The sequence below is a fragment of the Drosophila ficusphila genome, unplaced genomic scaffold, assembly GCF_018152265.1.
Source record: "Drosophila ficusphila isolate 14025-0441.05 unplaced genomic scaffold, ASM1815226v1 contig_791, whole genome shotgun sequence".
Classification (NCBI taxonomy): Eukaryota; Metazoa; Arthropoda; class Insecta; order Diptera; family Drosophilidae; genus Drosophila; species Drosophila ficusphila.
Genome location: NW_025064737.1, coordinates 25,313,402 through 25,325,443, shown reverse-complemented (window position 1 = coordinate 25,325,443; position 12,042 = coordinate 25,313,402). Strand labels below are relative to the sequence as shown.

The following is a 12,042-nucleotide window of genomic DNA, read 5'->3' as shown; positions in this document are numbered from 1 at the left end:
ATTCCGAGGAAGTACAACCTATACAACCAATATAATCTCGAAAGATCTAAATGCTGCATTTGTATAATCAAAAAGTACTCTACTTTTATCTTGAAACATTTCCTGAGAGAAAGACAATTTCGAAACCAGATTCACCAAACCAGATATACCAAAAATAAATCCTTACAAATATTCGACATACATATTTAGGCTTAAGTATATACGCAAAATCGCCATACGATCTTGGCCAATATTTTTATAAAGTTGCTAACTAAATGTTTTTCGTTTCATTTGTTTCTTTTATTTACATACCAAAAACAAAACCAAAACCAAATATACATCATCATGGTCATTTCCCGCTTAATCACCCGTAAAACCCGATGCATATATTAAAACCAACACCACCAAAATAATCAAAATGTCCTCGTCCAAACTAAAAACCAAATCAAACAACAAATATATCCGAAATATCAAATATCTTGTGTTCGTCCACACATTACGTATCCAAATGCTTCGCAATCGAACGCCGTTCAATCAATCGAATCGATCAACCAATCAATCAATCATATTCTTTAATGTTTCATAAACGTTTCTTGTTGCTGTTCTTGCGTTTTATTTATTATCAAAACAAATGTTGATTGCTCTCAACGCGCTAAATTTGACACTCGAAAATCAACGAAACTACCGCTAAATCGCAATTAACTCTTGCCAAAAAATTGCGCCTAATCATTACCGAACCGAATCCGTAAAATCCCAAACCCCAGCCCGTAGAATCCCTCTCCGACGACTTCCTATTCCCCATGACCACCTCCCGACTCTCGTATGCATCAAGTCCCGAATCCGATTTGGAACTGAGTCCCGGCCCATCCGCATCATTGTCGCTTGGCAATTTGCCGCAGTTGGTTAAAGCGAGCTCAGATCCATCGATTGCCACTAATCAGGATAACTTGGATAGGGATAGAGACATAATTGGTGAAGGACTACCACCTCCATATACGGTAAGAGGTCGAAAAGCCAACCAAACAATCAAAAAACCAAACAAACCGAAACCAAGAAACAAACTTAGCATGCGCTTCCACTAAAAACAAAAGAAATTCAAATAAACTTGAGCGGTTCTTAAGCGCCTCATAAAAATAACAATTGTTAGCAGAATTGTGTCATGAGGTTTGTCATTGATTACTACTTACTTGATTAAAATCCAGATCTATTAAAACTATAATGAACAGAACTCATAAGATAATTCAAATTAAATTCCAATGACAACCCTTCAATGGCATAATTTTGTTAACCAACTTAACCCGTGTGCTAATCTATTTCGCCACCCACTCACCGCCCCTTGCAATGCACCTGCCGCAGGTACCCTACGACCACGGTGTCCCCGCGAATCCCAATCGCCGCCAGACCATGGACTCCAGCAAGTACAGCATCTACGGCACCAGTGTGCCGCCGCAGCCGCAGCAGCCTGGCGGAGGCGACCCGGCTGCAGTGCGTCCGCAGTCCCTGTACGGGATCAATGCCCCGGATCTGCCGCCGCGCATCGATCGCCAGTCGAAGCCGGGAGAGATCCCCCTGAACACCTCGGGCTCATCGTCGCGAAACGGAACTCTGGGTCGCAGTGCCCAGGAGCGACTGTTCGGCAAGGCCGTCGTGCAGGACGACGTCCAGGCGGAGTACATCACCCGGAATGCTCTGGTGGGATCCGGAGCAGCTGAGAGCCTGGATCGCCAGCAGCAGCAGCAGCAAACTCATGCGTCCCTGGAGCGCCAGGCTCGCCTGAATGCCCAGCTGAAGGCCAATGGAGGAGGAGGAGGCGGAGGAGGAGGAGGAGGTGCCTCCACCTACGACAGTGTGTCCAGCTACGATTCGTACAACAACACACAGATGGCCATGCAGAACCTGGGAAGACTGGGTCCCAATGCGCCCGACGATCTCAAATCAGTGCCAAATGCAAGGTGCGTTTGATTAACAACATTTTTATTTATGTTATTATTTATTTTATTTATTTTATTATTTATTTTATTATTTATTTTATTTATTTTTATTATTTATTTATAATTATTTTGTTGAATGTTTCAGTGGTCGCCCCTTGCCGCAGGTGGGTCAGTCGCATGACTACGGTCGAACTCCCCACGATCATCGCAGCTTCGGCGGAGCCAACGATCTGAACCGCCAAAGCAGTCCTGGAAGGCCGCACTACCATGAAATGAATGCGTCCCGTAATATCGGTAAGTAATCCTTACAAATGTTTAGGTATCACATATATTACAAAGGATATATCATCTCTTATAGATCCACGCAATGGCACACCACAGCGTCCTTCGAATTTGGGTCTGGAAAGCAGTCCCCGCAAGCCTTTGGTGGAGACCAAAACGGATTACGGCAAATACAGGTAAGATCGATGAAATCCTTCTATATCCTTTGTATAGGTTACCCTCCAAGAATTGTACATATCACAGGGTTCAGTTAAAATATAAAGAAACTATTTACTTTCTCTTTCTCCTGCGCCGTCGTCTTTTCAACTCACTCGCATGCATTTGTCGACTGTGTCGTAAATATTCTTTTGTATCTCTTCGAATATAAATATAATATGATATTACGTATACGTACATATGTGTGCCCGGTCCATTAGACGCTATCATCTCCATGCGCCCCATTTGCAGCACCTGCATATGTTGCACTCGCTCTCACCTTCGACCTCTTCTTTGTCGCCCGCGTCCCTGCCCCTGCCACTGCCCCACCCCCTGACCTGCGGCCTCCAGCTGACCCAGCAGCAGCTCCTCCGCCTCTCCTCCGGCGGCTTCGACCGTCGTCCGATCGCCGCTCCGCGTCTGCACGCCCTGATGGCTCCACTGCCTCCGCCTGCTCTGATGTCCAGTGCCTCGGCCTACGACACGCTCGTCTGAGACAACGAAACCAAAATCGAAAACGAACTTTTTTTTTTAAATTAGCTACGACTTTTCTATGCGAATATGCACTATAAAGATCACTGAACTGTATACCGAAATATTCCCTTTATTAGTAAAAATATCTTAAGAGTTTAAATATCATTATGAACTTCTCCCAACTTTCTCCTTTTGTCCCCTGATGTTTAATTATAGTTTGTCTGCCATGTAAATATAAACTTGTGTTGAGAACCCCAACCCGAAGTGCAATAAACGATATTCACACCTGATCGACCCAGACTTTTGTATGCCGTCTAAGCACTTTAGAGATTATTCATTCTGCTACCACACGTGTCCTTATAATTACATGAACTTTTTTCTCTTTCTTGCTTATGTTTTGTGCTCGCCATCATCAACTGTTTGTCCCCGAAAAACGAAACACAACTTCACCCAACAAAAACCACTGCCACTCATAATGCACCCGATCCACAAACTCCCCGCAACCACATGAATCAACCAAAACCAAAAAAAAAAACAGTCGCAACAACTCCGTGACACAAGCGGATTACACTAAGCTGCCAAAGACGGCGCCACACGGAGTGGTTCCTCCGCCGAACGTGAGCAATGGCCAAAACCAGATGAATGGGAGCGGAACGCCCAGCAGCAATGGCAGTGGACCCTTCAAGCCGGTGCCACCGCCAAAACCGAAGAACTACAGGCCGCCGGTGCAAAGTGGCGGCAGTTCTGGTAGCGGTGGCACCACTCCTTGGGAAAATGGAGTAAGTTCATCTAGATTAACCTTTCCCTGGAGCTTGTAACTTAAATTCTAAATCCCATTTTCAGGACTCTGGTTCGCCTCGTTCGCCCAATGGCTTCTACTATCCGCCAACGCCTTCGCACCACCATTACGGCCAGCAGGCCACTCCTGGCTCGCCCAGCAATGGACACATGCAGCCACCGCCGCCGCAGCAGCAACCCACCTACGGGGGCAGCAATGGCAACTACGGACAGGCACCACCACCCCAGCAGTATCCCCAGGCGAAAGGCTACAATGGCAACAGCCACCACTACAACGGAGGCAGCGGCACAGGACCCTACATCGCACCACATCGCGGCATGCCACAGCCAATAGGTGGGTGATTATACCTAAAACAAATCAGATTATATATTAATCAAATAATATTTGTATCTATAGGAAACCTACCGCCTCACACGCCGGAACGCCATGCCTTGGATTTGGCAGGAAGTCGGGAGCAACGTGGATCGGCCTTTGAGCTTTATCGTAAACCGCAAATTGGCGCCGCCGCTGGGCACCATCACAACATGAGGTAAGTGGATCTAAAGTTTTCATAGCCCCTTTATTATCCTCCCCTCTGATAGATCCATTGTTCCTCCAAAAGGAGATCCTTCTACCCAAAAAAAAAAAAAAAAGAAAACACACAAAAACATTTCTTTGATCCCCCTCAGTTTTCAACATTTGTGTTAACGAAAAATGTTTTATATTCTTGTTAAATGCCATTTTCGTACTTTACAATACTCGATCAAGCATTCAGTCAATCAATCAGTCAGCCAAACAATCAGTCAATCATTATGCCAATCTATTCATACTTTCATTCGGTTGCTGGTCATTACCAATTATTCGATGCAAAAATTTCACGAAAAACACACAACAACGATATCAAATCGCATATATTACATTATTTATTGTAATTATTGTATTTTGCAATAACCAAAATTATTAACCAAACCATGAATTAAAGCTTAACAAAATTTACAAATATAAAACCAAAGGTTGTAAAAAGCTGAGCGCTTCACGCACATAAGATTTGAAAAACGAAAATAAAACATTTTTCGGGTTAACTTCTACTTGCCATTTTTCTATACAGTACAGATTCGTATCCACATTTCTCTTTTCTTAACTCGTACTATTATTTATACATTTAATAATCATGCTCTTAGCTGATTTCTGCGTTTCTCGGGTATTTAAAAGTTAATCTTGAATCTAACTACGGTTTTGGGTGAATTCAACCTTTTAATAAAACAACAGAAATAATAACTAACAACAAACTAGTTTACACAACTGGTATTTGGTATTAACTTTTCTCTACAGTTTGGTTAACTTGCAAAGTATTTTATATAAATATATGGATATTATTTATATGTGCGCTTGTGTGTCTTTGGCGAAAGTTTTGCAGGAATAAAATGTGTTTGAGTCAGGGTTCTTAAATACCTAAATATTCCTCATTGGAATGATAAAATGAAAACGGTGATGTGCAGAATATTTCCGAGTGTTTTATAACAGAGATTCTGAATTGTTTTCCAATTACAATTCCAATTATGATTAACAAATAAATTTATTATATAAAGATTCTCGTGCCAATCCTTTGAGGCACTAAACACTACTAGGGTCCCAGAATTACAGCACTCGATCCCCTTTGAAACCCTTTGCTAATCACACACAAAAATTCCGAATCATGTAATGAATCTTTAGCGAGATGGAGCCGTACGATGAGCGGTACGATGATTACTATGCCAGACCGCCACCTGGCGCCCATCCCTCCCAGGGTCACCCGGGTCACCAAATGCAGCGATCCCGCTCAGCTCCGCGTTATCCCCACGAGCGACCGCCGCCCGCCCACGATCCCAATTACTACGGCCACTATGGCACCTCCAGGGGCCACAGTCAGCCACGTCAGCAGTACCCTCAGCACCACCAGCAGCAGCCGTACTACGATGACCACGGCATGGAGATGGGTCCTCCGCCTCTGCCGCCGCACAAGAAGAAGAAGTCGGTGCTGAAGAGCCCGCTGGTGGCACTCAAGAACGCGCTGCTCAAGAGCACGCGACCCCTGAGGAGGATGAACAGCATGGTGGAGCCGGAGCGGAAGCCCAAGGGGCTGCGGCGCCAGCAGTCGATGCTGGAGAGGGGGGTGCAGAGGCCCTACTACCCGGACGAGTATCCCACCTATCCGGCTGGCTTCGAGGAGCGTTCCCACGGAGGAGAGGGCATGATGCATCCGCAGGATGTCTACTACCAACGGGGTGGCCACTACCCGCCGCAGCAGCAGGAAATGATGAACAGCACCTACCAGAACCTGGAGGGCGAGGACATCTACGGTAACATAGGCAACACAGTGCCCCGAATGCCGCACCACCAGGATAACGGCTATGGGTACGACCAGTATGATCTCTATGCGAACCGAGCTTGCATTGATCTCGAGAGGAGGCAAGCAGAAGCGGCTGCGGCTGCGGCTTCGAGTGGCAGGAATGGCCGGAGGATAGTGCGGCGTCACAGCACCACCACGGCGGATCGGCAGGGAGGGAATCCCGGACCGGTGAGAAGACCCATGATCAGTCCCGGCTACGAACAGGATCCCCAGGACATCTACCAGACCCGCAACGGGGCCTACATGCTGCCCGATCAGCGGAGGGCGCCCAGTTCGGAAGTGATGACCCGCAGGAGGTTCTATCCGGGGGCAGCTAATGAGCAAACCGAGGAGGAGCCCCTCTACCAATCCCGGCGCGAAATACAGCGGGAAATGCAGCGGAATCACCTGTACCAATCGAAGCGCGAAATGCAGGAGAGGATCAGCCAGGGCAAGCGGGACATGGAGCGGGAGTTCAGCCCGCAGAGCAGCAGCAGCCAGTCGGAGGCCTCCAATCCAGAGGCCATATACCAGAGTCGCCGTGAGGCCAAGGAGAGTGCTCTCAAAACGAGGGCCCAGCTGAGGGATCAGATCTATCAGACTCGGCGGGAAGCACTTGATAGCATGGCGGAACCGATCTATGCCTCTAAGAGGGACATGGGCAGACCGGCGCCCATCTACGAGTCGCGGGAGGAGTGCATCCTCCAGTCCAGGGAAAACGAAACGGATGAAAAGAAGGAGGGCAAGTCGGAGCAGATTCAAGTGGAGATCAATGCTCAGCCGGAGGAGCAGGTTGAGGACTCCACCTTGAGTCGCTCGGACCTGCAGAAGTCCTCGGATACGGTGATAGAAAACCCAGCTAGGGCTCCGCTTGTCCAGGATGAAGTGGATGAGGAGGAGGCGGAGGAGCAGCAGGAGCAGCAGGAGGATGAGGCTGAGAGTTCCGCCAACCAGACGGAGCAGCCCACGGCCATTGAAATCAATCAGCACAACGAGGGAATGCTGGCCAGTGAAACGCAAAATGCCTCGGACGATGTGTTCGAGGCAGAAGATCAGGTTCCTCCGCTGGCTCCTCCGCCAGCTCCTGTCCAACCCCTGACCCCGCGATCCGGCCGGGCGCCCTTCCACATCTCGAACATCCTCAAGCGAACAGCTCCGCCGCCGAGCTCGCCAATCGGCGACAGTTGCACCTCCATCGAAACCCAGTACACCTCCCAGGCCAGCCTGCCAGTGGGTCCACCCAATGCCACCAGTACGCCCTTCAGCAGCAGCATGTCCCTGCCCATCGCCGGACCGGTGAACAACGCTCCGCCGGCCAACGGAGGACCCTTCCCCGCCCTGCCCCGCGAACCCAGCACCTCGCGGGGATTCTTCGACTCGAATGGCGGCACTCTGGCCGATAAGCTGTGGCACGTCTCCCTGCAAATCCCGCCCGGAGCCATTCCGGCCGGAGTGCGGCAGGAGATCTACTTCACCGTCAGCGATCCGCGGATGGGACAAGCCGTCGGCGGTCCTCCGCTGGACATGGAAAATGGTTGGTCCAAACACACACTCTACTCCGTACTGTATCCATCCACCAAAAACCACCGCCACTACCACCAACCTCTTGCAAAAACACGTGTCCCTGTCTCTGGTTTTAATTTTGATTGCAGCATTAATTTGTTTTTCCGTTTTTTAATGAATATATAGTATGTGTTTAAACTTTTTGGTGGCTGGTTATTTTTTGTAGTTGACCTAACATTTAGTTGTAGTCTTTGATATAGTACTAACTTGTAGTTGTGGCTTTCTGCATGTAACTTCATGTACATCTAATTTATATAAATTCAGATATACCTATAAAATCTCTTACTGCCCCTTTTTAAAAGACTTATCTAAACTAGCACGAAGACAACTGTTTATGTTTCCAACCGACTTAAGTCTCTGTCTGTGCCCCACTTACACTTCCTATAACACTACACCCGATGTTCCACACTCTATTAAACACAAGTCTAATTGCATCTACCGAACCCAAGGAAATCTTACAGAGCCCTTACTGATAATCTTATTGTTTACCTATTATTTGCGTAGGTGAGACAATGCTGTCACCGCTGGTGATGTGTGGACCGCAGGGCCTTGAGTTCCTGGTGCCGGTTACACTCAATATTCCGCACTGCGCCGGACGGACTGCCTCCCTGGGACTGGCCCTCAAGGCGACCGACAGCGAGAAGAACCTGCACACCGAGTGGGACAACATCGACCTGCCCAGCAATGCCGCCGCTCACACGGTCTCCGTCAAGGTGGATCACTTCTAATCATAGAGCACTACCACTCATTCGAAAACTTGAACGATTAACGCAATTGTAAATAGATCCATAACACCATACACATATTCTTAAGGCCGCAATTCCAGGGCAAGCAAAATGAGCTCAACCAAGAGGTAGATGTAGGCATTGCTTATAATGTAACTAATTTAATTCAATTTTGTCTGTTAATTGTGCCTTTGAGTGATCGTTTGGCTCTGCCTTTGACCCATAATATCGAGCTAGACATTAATCAATCGAATGCAAAGGATATTTGTATAAAGCGACTAGGATTTAGTTTTATACCTAAACCAATTATTTTGTATATTTTAAAGCGACCCATTACTATGTATTTTATATATTTACATAATTTTAATGCATTTTAAATGATATATTTGACTTTTTATTAGATATTCGCATATTGTTTCGACCCATAATCCATTTTAATTGCATTCGAATTGTTAAACGCGTGCAAGTATTGCATGCAGAAGTTATATACCGTAAACATTTATAAATCGTAGCGATATCCTTATATCCTATACACGCGCCTGTATAATCAGAAAGAACATCATATTATAAAAATATTTATACGCATTTTGTATTGAACATTATACACACGTGGAAAGTTTGGGAATAAATAAAAGAGCAACTATAATAATTGTATTGTCGAGTCCATTTTCTTCCCCAACAAAGGCAAGTATTCCTTTAATTATACATTTTTCTAGTTCCATCGACCACTCATCCGCCCCAACATTATTAAAAAACAGACATCCGTTTATATACACGCAATATATTTTGTATACGTATGTAAAAAACTTGCACAGAATATATGTATAGGTATGCTTTATGTGCACTGCTTCACAACATAAGCTAACAAAGACTCGCAAAGCACTTTAAATCTTATAGATTACATCGAGTTTACGCTTCTAGAGATTTGATTATTTAAAATACAATTACTAAACTAAGCAAAAGAAACAATTTAACAGTCTGATAGTCTGTCGAGGTCCATTCCCTACGTGGCAGGTGTGGCTTTTGCTTCTGGCACGGCTGTGGCGGCCGCCGCAGAGTTTGCTCCCGCCGAGCCGGAGGTCATCGAGGTGGTGAGTAGAACCTCCTGGTCGGGAACAACGGACACGGCCTCCTTCACATATCCGTAGATGTGCTTGCGCGTATCGTTGACAACATCGCGCACCATTAGCTTAAAGAAGTTTGTGTGCAGCGGCGTTTCAGCATACCGTTCGTACTGATCCAGGGAATCCTGGAGTTTCAACGTGAGGTCATAGTTCTTGCGCACAACATCGAGTATTTGCTCCTCCGTGGGCGTGGAAAGGCCTTGCTCTGCCAGCCATTCCTTGATCTTGTTCTGGAAGTGCTTTACAATGGCTAGGATATTGACCAGGGCGTTCAATAGTTTGATGACATCGTCTTTGTACTCGCACTCCGGCATCGTTGTGTAGCGAAGGACTGTAAAGAAAATGATTAGTTATTTTTACAAAACAAATTTTTGATAATTTTACCCATGGCATGTATTTCCGTAAACACCTTCTCCTCTCGATTCAGTTCGTAGTACAGCTCGTCATAGCTGTTTGTGGTGGCCAAGAAAGTGTCGCCATACGTGATGAACAGATTGAATATATTCACCACCTGCAGTGACAAGTGGAAAATGTTGCACTTCTTGACCAGCGTCTGTTCCTGATTGACCAGAAACCGCAGCAGTCCAATCAGAGCCGACCAGAGCTCCTTCCACGGATAGTTAAGGCGCACTCGACACCTCTTTTGGTAGCACAGGATTCTGTGGATGACGCCGATGCAAAGCAGATACAGCTCCATTGGGAACTTCTTCATTAAGTGGGACACAATGAACTCCACCAGAAGATCCAGTAGTGTAGCTGCCAGCGGCTGCGATTTGCCAACACGATCCACATTCAGCTTACGATGACGCATCTGCGCCCGATGAAGCATGACCTTGAAGGTAAGATTGCTGTCGTGCATCATCGAGTTGGCGTACTGATCCTCCGAAATGCAGGTGAGGATTAGAAAGCACAGCTTCAGATTAGCAATGCTCGACTCGTTTTTGTTGTCCTGCATCACGATGGAGCAGTATTGAAAGACGGCCACCAGCAGATTGGTGGGATACTGGGTAATGTCGATGATAGGTGCGTTCGATAAATCCGGCACAGGTTGAGCCAGGCTTAAAGTGTTACTGGGCGATGGCGGGGCACTGGACTCCGCCTGCGTGTGAGCCAGAGTGGTGATAAAGTTTCTGTTCAGATGCACTGCCTCATAGAGGGCTAGTAGAAGGCCATTATTCGCCTTGATCTGCTGCACCCGTTCGCATCCTTCATCCGACACAAACATGTTGCCCACAATATTCGAGAGCGATGAGAACCACGACGAGGACTGTACATTGTTTAGGCTCTGGATGTATTGGCGGCAGAAGTCAATCAGCGACTGCGATATCATTTGTCCATAGCTGAAAATAAAATAAAGCTTGGTTACTATCGAAATATGATATGCGGGCGCGTGGAAAGATAAACACTTAATGACGTCAGCTAGCGGCAGCTGACACATGAACAAGCTTTAAGTTTTTAGTAATTAGTTCTTAATGCAATCACATCTAGTGTGTCTATAAATGAATAAATTATAGGCAAATCAACCAGATCTACTTACCCATTTAGTGCCAGCTCATCAGCCAGAATGGAGAGCTGCACCACGTAGGGATTGGTAGCCTCGTGCTTGCGATAGTTGACCAGGATGGTGAGAAGGATAACGATGTCATGACCGTGTTGGGAGCGGAAGGTGGGGTCGCTAAGAAGCCGGACGAAGGCATCAAACATGCTGTGCATCATCAGGTGCTCAAAGAGTTCGTTCTGGTTGACGTTATCAGTGCCAGTGACCAGAACCTGAAGCAGTTTCAGGCACATGAAGCGGGCGTTTTCAGGCACATCGCCCAGCAAAATGCGGTTGCAGTACTGCATGAGTAGCTTCAGCCACTCGTCCATCTTCTCGTGTCCGAAAATCTCGTTGAGGATGTTAAACGTGGGATCTGCGTTTGACTTCTTGAAGATTCCGTAAAATAGGGAGCACAGCGTTTGCAGACTGTTGCACAGGCGCTTGGGATGATCTTCTGGAGAAAATCAAGAAATGTATTTTGCTTTCTGTGTGTGAATTAAGACCTACCAGTGTCCAGCATTTCAATGCACCTCTGGAAGAGGGTGTTCAGATTCGGCTTCACCAGTTGCAGCTGCTCGCTGTTGAGTTTACCGATCTCATTCTCCAGCGCTTCGAAGTTTGGCTGCAGCAGGAAGAACTCGTTCCAGAACTCGGGGCTCTCGCTGCTAGGATCCTCGCCCCGGCACAACAGCTCGTATATGTAGACCACCTGCAATGAAAACCAATTAGCCATGCAAGTCGCCGAATCACCGAGGGCGGAGTTCGCAAACCGTCTTGACGAACCTTCTCTTTGGGCCTCTTTGTGGAGCCGCTGCCACTTCGCTTGCGAGAGGTCATGACTGGATCTGGGTACTACTGATCTGAGGAAGTGTTTCAGAAACTCATAGTCTGCTGCTGTAAAAACTATTTGGTTGGCAAAAATAGTGGACAATATTTGACTTGGTGATTAGGTGCGACCATAGGTGTGGGCCTACAAAATACCGCCAAAAGGTCCTACTGCTTTGAGGCACTGCCAACTGCAAGTGTAATTCAAAAGTTTGATACTAAGCTAATAATACGACAAATTTTATTACGTAGTGGAAA

At 46.7% G+C, this 12,042-nt stretch overlaps 2 protein-coding genes across 17 annotated transcripts in view; one reads left to right on the top strand and one right to left on the bottom strand.

The window, feature by feature from the left end:
* Nucleotides 1-8,949, top strand: part of LOC108099317 (tight junction protein ZO-1) — an 82,662-nt gene extending 73,713 nt beyond the window's left edge. For 9 of the 15 annotated variants that reach the window (XM_017202729.2, XM_017202728.2, XM_017202732.2 and 6 more), the window contains 9 exons: nucleotides 744-977; nucleotides 1,336-1,931; nucleotides 2,056-2,204; nucleotides 2,269-2,368; nucleotides 3,400-3,640; nucleotides 3,705-3,993; nucleotides 4,057-4,189; nucleotides 5,353-7,541; nucleotides 8,075-8,949. In XM_017202729.2, coding sequence (XP_017058218.1) covers nucleotides 744-977; nucleotides 1,336-1,931; nucleotides 2,056-2,204; nucleotides 2,269-2,368; nucleotides 3,400-3,640; nucleotides 3,705-3,993; nucleotides 4,057-4,189; nucleotides 5,353-7,541; nucleotides 8,075-8,298 — 4,155 coding nt within the window. In that variant the 3' untranslated portion in view covers nucleotides 8,299-8,949. Of the gene's footprint in view, nucleotides 1-743; nucleotides 978-1,335; nucleotides 1,932-2,055; nucleotides 2,205-2,268; nucleotides 2,369-2,608; nucleotides 3,352-3,399; nucleotides 3,641-3,704; nucleotides 3,994-4,056; nucleotides 4,194-5,352; nucleotides 7,542-8,074 lie in introns of those variants that run through there. The other 6 variants (XM_017202731.2, XM_017202739.1, XM_017202742.2 and 3 more) reach the window with 4 other exon arrangements.
* Nucleotides 8,950-9,056: 107 nt separating this feature from the next.
* Nucleotides 9,057-11,943, bottom strand: LOC108099319 (armadillo-like helical domain-containing protein 3). Of its 2 annotated transcripts, none has more exons than XM_017202750.2 (5): nucleotides 11,743-11,943; nucleotides 11,467-11,668; nucleotides 10,957-11,410; nucleotides 9,804-10,759; nucleotides 9,057-9,750 (listed from the first exon to the last, which is right to left on the bottom strand). In XM_017202750.2, exons 1-5 carry the CDS (start codon nucleotides 11,794-11,796, stop codon nucleotides 9,299-9,301), a joined length of 2,118 nt encoding a protein of 705 aa, XP_017058239.1. In that variant the 5' UTR covers nucleotides 11,797-11,943; the 3' UTR covers nucleotides 9,057-9,298. The 2 variants fall into 2 exon arrangements, with proteins under 2 accessions (XP_017058239.1, XP_017058238.1); XM_017202749.2 differs by having other exon boundaries at nucleotides 10,957-11,413; nucleotides 11,743-11,942.
* Nucleotides 11,944-12,042: the final 99 nt, after the last annotated feature.